A 15,777-nucleotide genomic window follows, 5' to 3' on the forward strand; every position below is an offset into this window, starting at 1 on the left:
GTGAGAGAGAGAACGACTTGGCCCACATCTTCTTTTTAAAGAAAGGGAGAATGTAGCAACCAGTGACTGAATCTTACATCATATCACTGGAATGAGCCACAAGAAAACCTTCCTTGCTGAATTAATTATTTTTGTGTCTGCCGAACTGATTTAAATATAAATTCTGTCAGCTATGTTCTCCTGTACATTGGGCAAATCAAATGCAACAACCTTGTGTTTTCGTTTTTAGTCCCATTTGAATTCCTTTAGCTATTGAGTAGAAAAAAAATGAGCATTATTGCTTTGTCTATAACAAAGCAACTAGGATAAAAAGTTTCTCTTTGTAGTCGGCAATACACAGCCGTGCTAGATACTATGTGGGGCCAATGGCCTGAATCAACCTTTTATATGTGGTTGGAATGCAATGTAAAGCTTTTAATTTATTATTGCATTTGCAAAATGGCAATATCTTCAGAAATCTGAATACTTGCATATTTATTCAATTAGTGGATGAATGTGTGCTTTGTATTACAGGCATAGAAGACTTGATTCAGTCATTAGTTGTACACTATTTGTGTGTGTGTGTGTGTGTGTGTGTGTTTGTTTTTCCAAAGAATCTGTCTCTGTAAAACAGTCTGGGTTTCATCAGAGGCATATATTTTTCAATGTATAGTATAATATTTAAAAATTGCTCTTGACATTTAGCTCCAATTCAGTAAACTAGAGTTTCTGAGATTAGCGATTGCATTGCCCCTGATGATCAATGGAACAGATGGCAAACTGGGAGACATTTGAGGAGAGTGCATTTTGCAGAATCATGGGGTAGTGTGTCTACATTGAAGGGAATATTTCTTAGCTGTGAGATGACTGTTCGGGTAACCTTTAGCACTGAACTAATGAAAGAAGCAAGCATTACTTAAAGATGTAACTCTTCTTTTTTTTCCTCATGAAAATACTGATGTCTCATTTTGGGCAGCTTGTATTAAAAAAAAAAAAAAACTAGTTAAACTCTTGAATCTGTCCTGAGATTTCAAAATACCTGCTGTAGAGATGATCCTCTATTTGTGTCGCTCTATGCTTCTAGCTCAATGTCAACCGTTCCATGACTCTTCCAGGCAAAATTTCTTTTTTAGCCTCTATTGATGCCACATTATTATATTTATACCTTGTTAAAATACATACCAGATTCTATTCTATTATAGTGTATCCATACCCCCACTGCCTTTGATTATAAGCTTCTAGAGGAATGATACTATTTGAACACTCTGAAACCAAACCGAGTCTCATGATAAAGACTTGTTCCCCAAAGCAGGCTCTGTAGAACAGTGGTGTGATAGAAAAGCATTCTGAAGGTAAAATTTGGTAAAAGTCAAAAATTACATCCCTTTACCTTTCAGTGTATGAGTGCACATTAACCTACTAAAGGCCCTGACAAGTCTCGCAGTATGAAGACATGTTTAACTTTGTTTAATTCAGTGTATTCTAATCTGATTATGGCGCCCTTTTGTTGAATACCGAACTATCAAGTTTTGAGGAACATCTCCTGGGATGTACTGAATGATGGAAAATACAGGCGGAGACCCAACTCTTGATTCATTTGTTTCTAAAATGGCTTCTTGATTTTTTCCACAGGTGAATGTTTTCCTCTAATTAATGTCTGATGGTGTCTTCTACCTTAAAACAGTGTCAGCCCTTTGTGTAAGAACTTAGAGTAGGGGGAGACTAATTTTAAAGAAGAGACTATAAACTACCTAATAATATTTAGGATGAGGCAGATAAGGGGGTAAAGGAAAAGAAAGAATTCCTATCTAGTGAATTGATTGCAGTGTAGGTATAACTCATTAATTTAAAGACAGCCCCAATAGAGTTCAAACTTATCAGTCACTTACTAGCTGCACATTTTCATATAAACTGTTTAAACTATCTCAGCTTCTGCTGTACCTTCTTGTTCAACTTAGACGATACTAAAAATAATTGTCTTGTAGACTTAGGCTGAGGAACATTAAGTGCTTTTTGATAAAGTACTAATGCTGTTGCAACAGGGCTTCATTATTGTTGACTTAAAAACACCATGTATGGCCAAGTGTGGTGGCTCACACCTGTAATCTCAGGACTTTGGCAGGCTAAGGTGGGATCGCTTGTGTCTAGGAGTTTGAGACCAGCCTAGGCAACATAGTGAGACCTCGTCTCTACAAAAGATACAAAAATTAGCTTGGAATGGTGGCCTGCACCTGTGGTCCCAACTACTCAGGAGGCTAAGGTGAGAGGACAGCTTAAGCCCGGGAGGGTGAGACTGCAGTGAGCCACGATTGCACCATTGCACTCAGCCTGGGTGACAGAGTCAGAAGAAAAAATTATGTGAATCTCTGACAGAAGATATCCTTTTGCTTGTCCATGAAAAGTAAAGCAAACATGGAAACTGAGTGACATCAAAGGAAAGGCGATATGTTGGTAAACTGGGGTATTTTCAAGTATTCCACTTAGACATTTCAAAGATCTAAGGATTCATATTGATGTCCACTCAGAATGCAGTAACTCTAAGGTGGCTGGATAAATAGTCTCCAGAAATATAATGTACTAATATCAATTTATTTGAGAAATTCAGATTACAATAACATGAGAACCCACTATAATGAAAACTAAAGTCAACCATCCTTCATTCCATGGGGCTAGGAGCAGGAAGGGGAGAGGGTCGTCCTGTTGTTTTTCTTTTTGTATTCTAGTTTTGACTTATTGAAATATAATATTGACATGAATGTATTTTTGAAAATATACAGTCCATCTTCTATAACAATAGATAATGGGTAAATTAGAAGCATGATACTTGCCTCAAAAGCAGGGGAATCTGATATGCAGTGATGCTTCTCTCTCACCAGCCAAGGATAAGGGTAGCTAAAACATCATGTACCGTCAAAAGGTTTTGGAACGGCTGGGTGCGGTAGCTCACGCTTGTAATGCCAGCACTTTGGGAGGCAGGTGGATCACGAGGTCAGGAGATCGAGACCATCCTGGCTAACACGGTGAAACCCCGTCTCTACTGAAAATACAAAAAATTAGCCGGGCGTGGTGGCAGGCGCTTGTAGTCCCAGCTACTTGGGAGGCTGAGGCAGGAGAATGGTGTGAACCCAGGAGGCGGAGCTTGCAGTGAGCCGAGATGGTGCCACTGCATTCCAGCCTGGGCGACAGAAAGAGACTCCATCTCCAAAAAAAAAAAAAAAAAAAAAAAAAAGGTTTTGGAACATAAGAGGCAATCTAAGTGATTTTGCGAGCATTTTTAAAAATCACTAGATTACAAAGATTTTATTTTGCTAGGATCTGCAGGAGCAGAATTAGTTTCTGTAGATGGAAGTAGGTTCTGTATGTCACCAGTCTACACCAAACTGCATGTGCAGTAGGAGACATAACCACTGCCCAGATTATGACCATAAGTACAAATCGTAAGGTAGAAAAGAGAGCACAGCATCATTATTGGTTCAGCATCCCTGGAGTTAGGTATGGGAGAGAATTAAGGTAAATACAATTTTAGCTTAATGGTGTAGTAGTTTCTAGCTTTTGGAAGACTGTGTTCTCAGATGTTGTCTCACATTTGTAGAGTTGGTACAAATTCCATTAATTTGATTAAATTTAATACTTTTTTGAGATAGAGTGTCACTCTGTCACCCAGGCTGGAGTACAGTGGTGCAAACACAGCTCATTGCAGCCTTGACTTCCTGGGCTCAGGTGATTCTCTTACCTTAGCCCCCCAGTAGCTGGGACTACAGGTGCATGCCACCACACCCAGCTGATTTTTTCTCTTTTTTTTTTTTTTTGTAGAGACAGAGTTTTGCTGTATTGACTACATTGGTCTTGAACTCCCGGGCTCAAGCAATCCTCTGGCCTCAGCCTCCCAAAGTGCTGAGATTACAGGCATGAGCCACCACATCTGGCCAAATTCCATGAATTTTAAATGAGTGCTTATTCTGCCTTACCACAGAGCCTATGAAACAGACCAGAAAGTGTTTTCTAAAGAGTATGCTCATTCTTAGACTTTTGCAAGCCTGTTCTCCATTTCCCCATGATTAACAGAAATTTGTTTCCTGACATCTACTCATCAGTATCACAGGTAAATCAGTATCACCAGGTATTTTCAGTTAGTTATTTTCTTTATCTTAAGGATGTACCTTCCTTCACATGAAGAGAAGGGTAGGGAAGTTTCTTTTCTGTAGTCTTCAGACATTTCATAGATGGAATATTATGCTATTGACTTTGGGCAGCCACAGAAATATTTGCTTACATCATACATAGTTTGGAAGAAAGAAGACATTTCTTTGTTGAGCTGGACAACCATTTTCTTCTTTTAGCAGATCAGAATGTCTGCCCTACATGTTGTTAGAGTGGTAGGTGGAGGGAAAACTTTTAGGGAAATGGGAATATAGCATATATAGACCAACATTCCTCTGCTTGGGAGAGGCAGAGTTAAAGCTCTTTTTGCTAAAAGGCAGTGTTTCTAGTTTATTATAACTGATCTGTGAGTCTCAAATGGGACTGTGAAGTTAAAGGTCAGCAAGATTTGCATTTATGAATGGTTATTATGGTGAATCAGCTCTGCATTTCCTTACATGGAAGTTTGGTTTACAGGCAATTAGAGAGAAAATTTTGAATGCCATATCACTGAAGTATTGTGAGATGCCCAAACATAGAGCTTTTCTCTTTCTATATTTAGAATCCCAAGTCTCAAAGGGTCAATTAATATTTAGCAAAAGTATCCTAGAGTAGTCATGAAATGAAACCAAGATACACGTTTGATTTTCCACAGTCATGTTCTCAGACTGGATTTTGAAATGGTGATAGGTTTGAGCACACACGCTTTAGAGGGCTACTGTGGTTGTGAGAAATTTCCTGAAATGAGAAGAGTTAACAGCAGGTAATGTCATTCCTCCCAGAAAGAGTTTGAGGCTCCCTGTGTTAAGTGATGAATGAGGGTATCTGACCCACATCTGTTTTACATTAGAATGGAACATTGCCCTGACATCCTCAGGAGCATTTGTCAAGATTCCCTGGACAGAGCTTCTGTAAATTACATGTTGCAAATGTGTCAGGGTCAGATAAGAGGATATCATTAACTCTCCCAAGTTTACTCAGGGCTCCGTCAGTCCCTCTTAATATGCTAAGGGCCAACAATTTTCCTTGAGCCGTTTTGTTATATTTTTCATTCATAGAAGAAAAAAGTATTTGCTATACTCCCCCGATATTGCACATGTTCTTTTCCCATAAATCATATTAATTGTAGACATGGTCACAAAGCATATTAAATGCAGGCATGCGTAAATGAATTAAAACATATGAGAATTTTATTATGCCCATGGTGGGTCTAACATAGTCAAATACCAGTGGTATTAACTGGCATGCTTTTTCATTTAGGTGGAATGAACTTTTTCTTACTGGGCTTTATTGATAATAGATGGACATGATATGGTTATTCATCACTGGCTAGAAGTAAACTAGAAGTTATATATATATACACTTTAGAGGGAAGACTAGAAGACTGAAAAACCCTTTATATCATACAAAATCATAATTCACAATGGTTTTTTATAAAACAACTAAATGTGCATATAAAATGTTAAATTAGAAGAACATCTGCCTAGTTAAGAACAAGTATCTATGGTTATGCAACTCATTTCTGTGCTAATTCTCTGTCTAGATTTATATTTTAGTCATCAGTCCCTAAAAAATATTGCTATTAAATTTAATGCTTAGCTCTATTGAGCAATAGGTATTCAAAATAATTGATAAAAAGTAAGCTATTTCTGTGATTGGTCACAGGGCTGGAGATGAAACATACATAATCCCTTAGAGTTTAACTGAGACAATACTTACTGTACTCTTTACAACGAAAACTTGGAAATGTATGCTGCATATGAAGCACACTTGTCTGGCACTCATACTTTTTCATCATGCACTAAGCACAGCTACTTGTAAAATGTAGGCTAAGGATTAAAATAAAACAGATAAAGACATACTTAGCTAGGCATTTTACATGCACAGGTTTTCTATCTGGTTAGGTAAAGGTCAGTCTTGGCCTTTCCCTAACTCTCAGGATGGGTGAGAAGGTCACCACACAAACCTTAAGAGAAACTTCTGCCTTCAGGCAACTTCCCTCTTGCAGCTTTCAAACAGACAGGACCCAAAATCTAATTATTTACATGCTAATCAACTGCAGGATAATTCCTAAGGCATTTGAATCTGAGGACAACATTTTCAGGAAGGTCTCTGCTCTTTAAATTTAGGTTTTTAACCTCAAAGATACCGTTACTGAAATGTAACCATTAGATGACTCCAGTAACACCCGTATTGGTAAAACAAAAAAAAAATTGGATAAATATTTGAACATTTTTGTTTGGTTCTGAAAATAAATTATATCTAAATAAAAAATATAGTCAGTAGATTTTTGGAGGAAAGGATGGAAGGCTGAAAAAACTCTATGTCATACAAAGCTGTAATTCACAACATTTAAAAAAAAAAAACCAAACTAAATGTGTATGTTAAATGTTAAATCAGAGCATCTGATTTCTTAAGAACAAGAAAGAAAATAAAGACGTGAACCAAGAATTCCTACTAAAGAAAAAAGAAGCGCCTGGATGTACACCATAATTTACTAAATCATTTTAGATTTCTGATAAGCTTCAGGCACTTTCAACGGATGGGAAAACCATAATGCTTGTGCCAAGACAAATATTTTCCAGACATAGTTTTAAAGGTAAATCTTAATTTGGCCCACAGTTTTTATCTCTTTTATTTAATCTTACAATAGGAAAATTAATTCAAGAGGAATATGGCATGGAGCAATTGTAAAGACTTAGTTTTTCCTGAACCATATAATCTTCCAATCAAGATATAAACAACCTATTTGGAATTCTGAAACTTGAGAATGAGTTTAAAGAGATCTTCAGAAAATGTCTCTCTAATAATGCAAAAGATGGAGGAGCTGGTAGAAGAAATGTAGACATAAATTCGGAAGCTTTGAATTTGTTTTTAAAGGTTGTTCAAAAAACAGTTTAGGAACAGTATGTGGGACACATTTTGGAGGTAACAATTTAGAAATCTGCTTAATAGATTTTGTTTTTAGATGGTTCACAACTAAAAGTAAAAAGAAAGAGTTCTCCTTACTTCCTTTTCTAGTGAGACGGAACAGAGATCTTTATGAAAGAAAAACTCTTTCTGGTCATTGCGTCTCCTGAATGTACCTGGCATTCAATGAGTGTGATCAGTGTTCAGGAGACAGAACTGAGTAGTCTTGAATTTGTTTCTTTTTCTTTGAAATTGTTTGTCAAAACCAGGCAATCGAGCTTCTCTAATACCCTAAATTAAAACAACCACAAAAAAATCAGGTACAAAATGCCAGCCCTGTAGGAGAAATAGCTTACTAATGGTTTAAGGGGAGGGCAAAAAAATCCACTTTACAACAAATGAAGGTTTTCTTTTAGGCTTTGAATTACAAATTCGAAGGAATTTTTAGGAAAAGCATACATAAAAGAAATTCTGACATTATTCTTAAAAAGAAAATGTGACTGGAAGGCATTCCATAACCATATTGGATAAGTTCTAAGAAGTTCATTTACCAACTTGTTTGTGCATAGAAAGAAATTTCCATAGCTTCCCTTGAACCACGTGAAACACAAAGTAGCTTTTAAAGAAACGTACATGAAAGTGTAACGGAACCTTCTACAGAGATTTGAGGTTTTAAATTATGTGAGGGGAGAGTAATGCATTTTCTATTGATGTCCTCACTTCCCTGCCAACACATAATTTAAAAAAATGTAAAACAGTAGGTTTGTAAAATGGTGTATATTTCTCAAGTTTTCTCAGTGTGAAATATTGAAATAAATCACATTATAGTTATTTATTAATCTCAGTTTCAGGCCAAATGTAGGAAAATGTTAGTGCGGTATTCCCCATCCTTGTAAGATTCTTGAGATTATGATTATAATAGGTGACCATCACAGTGGAAATAAGAACTTGTGAATGTCTGTCTATCAGGGAAGTCAAAGGAACAAAAGATAACTGGTCTCTGGTCCCCTCTGTGCCCTCACATCAGCCCCTGCAAGTATTGGTTTGCTGTGCGAGTGCTGTGGCTAAAGGAGATGCCCTCACTAGCTTCCTGTGTGTGACAATAGTGACACACAGGAAGACCCTGTAGGTGTCCTTCCTATTTGAATCATGTTTCGGGATGTCTTAAAGCTACTCAGCCCTGGAATCTTTGAAGAACTATCTTTCTATTGCCCTAATATGGCCCTGCAGACAGGGTATCTTCTCCATCCTTCAATAGATATACTTCAAGGTCTTAGAGTTAAATCCTGTCCTAAGGAATTTTCTAATGCAGTGACTGCCAAAAGCTGCTTCATGAACAACATCATAAGCTGATTTTTGCTTATAGGAAGGACTTGTTTCTTCTCTTTCAGGACTTTCTTGGGTTCCCCCGCCCCCTATAATTAGTTATTGCTGCCTTCAAAGTTATGCAAACAAAAAATGTATGGCAGGGGATTTTTTAAAAAGTTTATCACAAAAATGTACATATAGCTCATGGGAAAGTGTGCATGTTTTGAATAAAATTCTGCTCTGAGCTCATCAAGTATAACTGTAGATAGAGCATTCCATTTCTCCCTGAAAGCAACATACCATTGACTGAATTTCAAGTAAGCATCTTCATGAAGGACACTATTAATTTAAACTTTATTTTCCTTTTATTTAGTGCCACTGGATATCTTTCCTCTCTGAACTAATATAGCTACAAAATTGCTTTTTCTAAGTTTTTGAATTTTCCTTAACACAACTTATTCCTGGTAAAATATTTGGCCTGTGCGATGTATTCCCTTTCGTTAAAAAAAATCACATTTTAAAATGTTTTTGTGTTCATGTCCAATCTCACCCGTCAGGATCTCACACAAAAATGTACTCCTGATTTGAAAGGAGTGTGACTGGCACCAAACAAGCTCTAACTTAAAGAATCTTTCCTTCTAAAAGAGATGTCTAATTTGGGCTGAATTTTCATAATTAATAAATTAGTATATCAATTGAAATTCATGAATTTTCCAGGTATACCCTGTGAAATCATCTGTAAAGTTCAAAGAAACACAAAAAGAACCCACGTAGATGAAAAACATATCCAGGAACTAATTTAAATCCATTCTTAGTTATGTTCAAGTTTTTTAAAATAGAGAAATGAAGAAATTAACTTGCTATAAACCATGCTGGCTAGGGCCCTAAAAGAGCCCACATTCTAGTGATTTTCCATCTTCCTGGAATTGTCAGTCCTATTGATGCTTACTTTATTTTTTGACTTTCACTTTCTCCAAATCCCCATTAAAACAAAACTAAGTTCTGCTACAAATGATGTTTTTTTTTTTTTTAAGAATATAACATTTTAAAAAATTGTAAAAAGAAAGATGTTTTACCACATATCTCAAAAAATTTTAGATTCCTGGGATGTCTTTCAAAATGTGGGCATTACTGTGTTGCTTTGCCCACACGGGCCCACCGTCCCATGTGTGTGCATAGACAATAACTCAAATGAAAGAGAGACAGCAAAATGAAAAACAGGATTTCTGGGGAAGGCAGGGACATCCATCCAAATGATCTTTTCAAATGGAGGAAGAGTGGATAACTGATAACCCACAGAAGGTGGATCTCTTTTTCTCTGTCTTTTAGGGCTAACTGAAGATGGATCAGTTCAGAGCTTTAGTTCAAGATTTGGCTTAATCACAAGGATTACGCAAACCCTTCTCAAAGGAAATTATGGGATCCTTGTTTTTGGAATCTGACTTGACATGCTTTCTGGGAAGCAAAACTAGACCTGCCGGGTGCCCGACCTGCCTCTCAGATTCCTGCCTTGCTGGAACTCCTAGATCCAGGGTTCTATTGCCTGAATTATGAGAGCTATTTTGCAGTTAGCAGGAGGGCTTATAGTAAGGGCTTGGTTGTCATTTCTGCCCTCTCCTCTTTCTCTTATTTGCACACTTTAGTCTCTATAGGCTTCAAACTTCCAAAAATAAGACAGGACTGTTGTGGAAATGTTGTGGAATTGTTGGATACTGCATTTAAATACTTTGTAAGTAGATGTGTCTTAGGAGGGCTCTTCACCTGGTGTTAGATTTCTTTTGCAATTGCTTTTGAACGCTGCCACAGAAGGGTACACAGTTTAGAAAAATCACTTCCTCTCTCGTGTGGCAGTTTTCCAGCTGCAAAATTAATTATCCACTTACTTTCACCACGAGGTGCTGTAAGGGTCAGGGATCGTGAGTTTGTGAAACACTTCACCATGTTGATCTGAAAGTTTTTCTTTCACAGGATATTTTTTTTCCAAGTTGTCTTACTCTCCAGGTTATTTACAAAACTGAACTTTTAAAGAACATGTTTGCATTTCAGGCTTGTCTTTCTTTTTAACACTGTATATATATGAAATGGTGTTTTAGAGAAGAAATAAAATAGTAGGTAATGGAGGCTTTTACTTGGAGAATCATTTACATTTCATTCATTCTGCACTTAATATGTGTCAAGCACTCACTGCTTTAGGTGCTGGGATATAAAGATGAGTAGGTTGCTCCTCTCAAAGCTCTCACCAGTCAAAGCAGGTGACTGAACTAATGAATATACAGTGGAAGGGGTAAGTAAAGTACCAGGGACCATCAGGAGGGGAGTAAATATTTCTAATTACCAAAGGATGGCCAAGATAAGGAAAGGGGCTTTCTTGAGAGGGAACACTATTTTTAAAAAAAAGGCACAGAGATCTCAAAGTACATGAAAAATAACTTGATTTGGATTAATTTATCGTTTAAAAATATAAGCAAATGACTGTTTAAAAACCACATGTGAAACTTCCAGATATAATGTATGAATAGACATTTTTCTGTATGAACAGATACAATTTCTCCCTTTTTCATCCTTCTTTTCCCTTCTTTGAAATTCCAGTCTGACTTTATCACTGGAGACATGGTGTAATTTCTCGCTTTCCTCTTCTCCTTCCTTCTTTTCCTTTTCCCCCCTTCTCCCTTCTTCTCCCTCCTCCTTTCCTTCTTCTGAAACTGCAGTCAGATGTTATTGTCGGGCATGATGTAATATCTCTGCCACTTAGAATTGGGGTCATAGTCTCCAGGACAGCTCTTTCACAGATTTCTAAAGAAATAAAAACGGAACCGTCAAGTTATTCTTTCAGCTGTAGGCTGCAATCTGGTTCTCTCTGCATTTTAACTTCTTCCCAATCTGGCTGTTTTTTTAGGTAATGGGACTCCTGACCAACCATGGTGGGGTACCTCATCAGCCCCAGACTGATTACGCGCTCTCCCCTCTCACCGGGGGTCTGGAACCTACCACCACGGTGTCGGCCAGCTGCAGTCAGAGACTAGACCATATGAAGAGCTTGGACAGTCTGCCAACATCTCAGTCCTACTGTCCACCCACCTATAGCACCACAGGCTACAGTATGGACCCTGTCACAGGCTACCAATATGGGCAATATGGACAAAGTAAGCCTTGGACTTTTTAGGGGGCAGTGACTCCTGGAAGGGAGATAAACTCAACTCTTGCTTAAGAAAGGTCAATTAGAGGCATGATTAAGCCTTACATGCCGGTATCGATTTTTTTTTTTTTTTTTGCAAAACCAGCTGACTGTTCCAGCAAGGGCTTCCTTGTGTAATTATTTTTCTTAACTGATGTCAACAACATCTTGCGATTATTAATTGTTGAGACATGAAACCTGATTGCCACTAGGTAAAACGTAAGGGTTGGCCAAAATGAAATAATCCCTGACATTAGAAACACATGTTCTTAATGAGGTCAGCTCCAGGATCATATGGGGGATAATCCCAGGGACACAGAGTTGTGTCAAACTTGTCTCAGGAATAAAAATATTAGTCTCAAGCCTTTGATACCACAGTATTAAATATGACATTGTCAGCCTGTAGCTGATCTTGCCCCTGACTGTGAATTGTCCCAGCATGACCTAAGAAGCTGCGTGTGTTTCCTTACAGGTGCCTTTCATTATCTCAAGCCAGATATCGCATAAGTGAACTGTCCACTTGGAGCTAAAACTGGCCCTGTTTCTGGTCTTCGCAGTCTAGACGTGAAGAATCTGCTCAGAAAACAAACAAAAAAAATTACCCTTTTGTTTGGGGCGGGGGAGTCCCAATAGGAGACAAAGGAGAGCAATTGATTTTCTTCCTCCAATAGTTGGTTTCAAATTCTTTTGAACATGTTTGACAAAAGCAGTGGAGAAGAAGAAGACCTGGAGCAATAAAGGACAAATGCAACATTTTAAGGCAATGGTTTCACATGGTTACATATCAAAATATCCCAGTTCTTTAGTGCTGATCATGGAGGAGCTAGAACATTCCATTTGCTTGTGTGTGTGCACATGTGTGTGTGTGCGTGTGTGTGTATTGAGATTTACCTGGACTGGTTTGGGCAAGCAGGCTATTCTAAAATATAATAGAATACTCTAAAGCTTAACATGTTGATGTTCGATGCTGATACTTGTACAACTTTAAAACTGTTCACTTCATAAAGCAAGAATGGAGGAATCATTGACTCTTACACACTGGAAATTGATGTAAAAAAAAAGCCACCATTTTTTAGAAAGCTAGACTAGCTGTAAAGGACCTCCTAAATAAATTATTTGTTACTGTATCCTCATTTGTAATCTAGTTGTCAATAAATGTCCCGGATACGTCTTGCTAACAGGATATGGGCTACCAAGAAGAAGGATTTGTTTCCTTTTCCGGTGTGGGGAGAGGTGTGTGACATTTTTCCAGTTCACATTTATTTGGTAGCCCACCTGGGTTGGAGGAAGGGCACGGTGGAGAGAAAGTGACATGCATTCACATATCTGCTTATCAGTGTGCAATACTGTGTACCTCATGGATGCTTTGGCAATGCCCAAGGCGATATAAACAAAATCAGAACTATATTTTTGCAGGTGCTTTTATTTTCACAGCCCATAATTCGTAGTTATAGAGTGCAGTGATGTTTGCCATTTGCTGGACAACCAACACCTGTGTTGCTCCTTTGATTAGAGACCAGATCAGATAATTATGCTTTTAAACCGATTACGTTTACATTCTTCTCTTTTCTATGAAAGGCAGGGCAAGAACAGAAATGTTCACATGGCTCTCATGTACTTTTAAATTATACATTGATATCCAATATTAAAAGATGATAGGAACTGAGGTTTACATACGTTTGTGTGGTGACATTTTAGAATGTCAATAAATTTGTTTTTTGAATTGTTGAGAGAAACAAGAAGGTGGAAGGCAGTGTTATTTATTTCTTTCTATTCTTGGAACCATGAATGAGGTAGGCACAAATACATTCCTTTTAGAGTTAAGAACTATGATGTAGCGAGTTAGTGAGACTAGACATAGTACCGAGTTTAGTTCATGCATTGGTCTTAGAGGGTGATGGAACAAGAGAAGTACTATCTTTGTGTTGCAGCCTCAACCAACAACAATGTGTTGTAAAAATGTCTTTCATGTAAAAAGTGCAGTAAATATTTACTATTTATAATGAATAAACAGTTATGAAAACTTGCCCACTACTGCTTTTTTGGGGGAACTGGTGAATGTAGTATAAATGAAAACCTGGCAATGGGGAGCCCAATATACATGTACTTCGCTTCTAGTGGAACCTTTCTATGAGCATATACTGTAGACAAATAAGGTTACACAACCCACAGTTGTATTCTCTTGAAGAAGCTTGTTGAACACACTTTTAAGGATTGAAGTTTATGTTTTTATCAGTGTAGCATCTAGAAAAACCCTTCAGTTTAGCTTCCTTCATCTTCCTTTGGTTCTCTCAGAGTTATCCAGCGCCTTTACTGTCACTTACAGATATGTTTTCCCTGGAGTACCAGGCTCCATCTTCATCTCTAAGTCATCTCCGCTGAAATTTGTATTTAAAACTCCCATATTTTATTTCATTTTAGCAGCCTACTTTATTCTACATGAAAGATATTACTGCCTACTTCATTCATTCTTCCTTTCTTACTTCTCCTTCCCTTCCTCTCCTGATCCTTTCTTCTCTCCCTCCCTCCCTTCTTCCTGAATGTATTTAATGAGAGTCCAAATGTGCCAGGCATGGTGATTGGCACTTGTGTTATAGCAGTGCTTGCAGCCTGGTAGAGAAGGCAGAGGAGTAAATGCACAGTTTCAATAAAGTGTGAGGACTGTTATTTTAGAAGGAATAATCATAATACCTTTTGAAGCTCTTACTTGTATTAACTTATTTACTGCTCTCCACATGTCACATGCAGCAAGTGATGTCATTACCATTTCTCTCGTACACATGAAAAAACTGAGGCTTAAGGCTTAAGGAACTTACATGAATGACTCACTGGCAGAGCTAGGATTTGAACCTAGTGCAATCTCAGTGCCCAAGGTGTTTAAACTCATGCTCTTCTGCTTCCTCAAGATGAGTGTGACAGAACCTTACAGTCAGGAAGATCTAAAAGGGTGCTGTCCAATTAGAAGCTACTAGCCATGTATCTCTATTTAAATTTAAAGCAAACGAAAGTACATAAAATAACAAAATTAGTTCCTAAGTTGCACTAGCCACATTTCAAGTGCGCAGTAGCCACCTGGGACCAGAAGCTGCCCTACTGGGGATCGTTGCTGTGGAACATTCCACAGCACAGGAAATTTCCACTGGTCAGCTGATTGAACACATGTGAGTTCATAGTTTAACAATATCAAAAACTTGAAATGCAGTAGGTAACATTTTCCAAAGTTGTAAAATGCTTTAGTTGTTTTTAGTTCACACACTCATCTTTCTGATCAAACGTGTTGCTCTTCTTCTGACGATTATTCCAAAAATAATTTAAGAGGAGAGGAAGATAATCTTTACAGCACACTTACTTTTGTTGTCTTGTTTAATCCTCACAATGTCCCATAAGGTGGGCATTACTAACTCCAATTTATAGAAAAATGCACTGAGGCCAAAGCTGTTAAGCAGCTGGGCCAACATTACATATAGCCAGACATGGCAAAAAAAAAAAAAAGACTTTGGCTTCTATGCAACCATGTGGCAGAACCTGTTTGTTTTATTTGCCTCTCCAAATGCTGCTTGCAATACCCACTTAATTATATCAGTCTATCCTCATGCCAAACTCAAGTTGCAAACAGGCATTTTAAAAAATCATTCACTCCCAATACATGAGAGGAATGCTGCCGGGATTCAGATTTCACAAGAGAAACTCATTTTACATGATCAGTTTTCCTTTCTGTCTCCTGATATCAGAACTTGCCGTGAATGGCTTATATCTTATTTTGATATATTTCTTTGTGTCCTTGTCTTGTTTCTGCATGTCTTTGAAATCTATTTCTCTGCTATTACTTCTCATGTTGAATGTCCCTGTAAATCTTTTTTCTCCAGACTCTTTTTTTTTTTTTTTGGAGACGGAGTCTCGCTCTGTCGCCCAGGCTGGAGTACAGTGGCCGGATCTCAGCTCACTGCAAGCTCCGCCTCCCGGGTTCCCGCCATTCTCCTGCCTCAGCCTCCCGAGTAGCTGGGACTACAGGCGCCCGCCACCTCGCCCGGCTAGATTTTTGTATTTTTTAGTAGAGACGGGGTTTCACTGTGTTAGCCAGGATGGTCTCGATCTCCTGACCTTGTGATCCGCCCGTCTCGGCCTCCCAAAGTGCTGGGATTACAGGCTTGAGCCACCGTGCCCGGCCTCTCCAGACTCTTAAAATATCTAATAAATCTCTGGGGAAATGCCATCTGATTTCTTTCAGTCAGAGTTCCTACCCTCATTTGCTGGGACAAGTAGCC

The 15,777-nt window shown here is 38.1% G+C and overlaps 1 protein-coding gene across 1 annotated transcript in view; it reads left to right on the plus strand.

Moving 5' to 3' along the window:
• The window catches only part of PAX3 (paired box 3), a 101,063-nt gene extending 87,525 nt beyond the window's left edge, over positions 1–13,538 (plus strand). The window contains exons 8-9 of the mRNA XM_033230071.1: positions 11,234–11,480; positions 11,985–13,538. Of these exons, the coding sequence (XP_033085962.1) occupies positions 11,234–11,480; positions 11,985–12,019 (282 nt within the window). The 3' untranslated portion in view covers positions 12,020–13,538. The remainder of the gene's footprint in view (positions 1–11,233; positions 11,481–11,984) is intronic.
• The last annotated feature ends 2,239 nt before the right edge of the window (positions 13,539–15,777 follow it).

Source organism: Trachypithecus francoisi, unplaced genomic scaffold (genome assembly GCF_009764315.1).
Source record: "Trachypithecus francoisi isolate TF-2019V2 unplaced genomic scaffold, Tfra_2.0 Lachesis_group13, whole genome shotgun sequence".
Classification (NCBI taxonomy): domain Eukaryota; kingdom Metazoa; phylum Chordata; class Mammalia; order Primates; family Cercopithecidae; genus Trachypithecus; species Trachypithecus francoisi.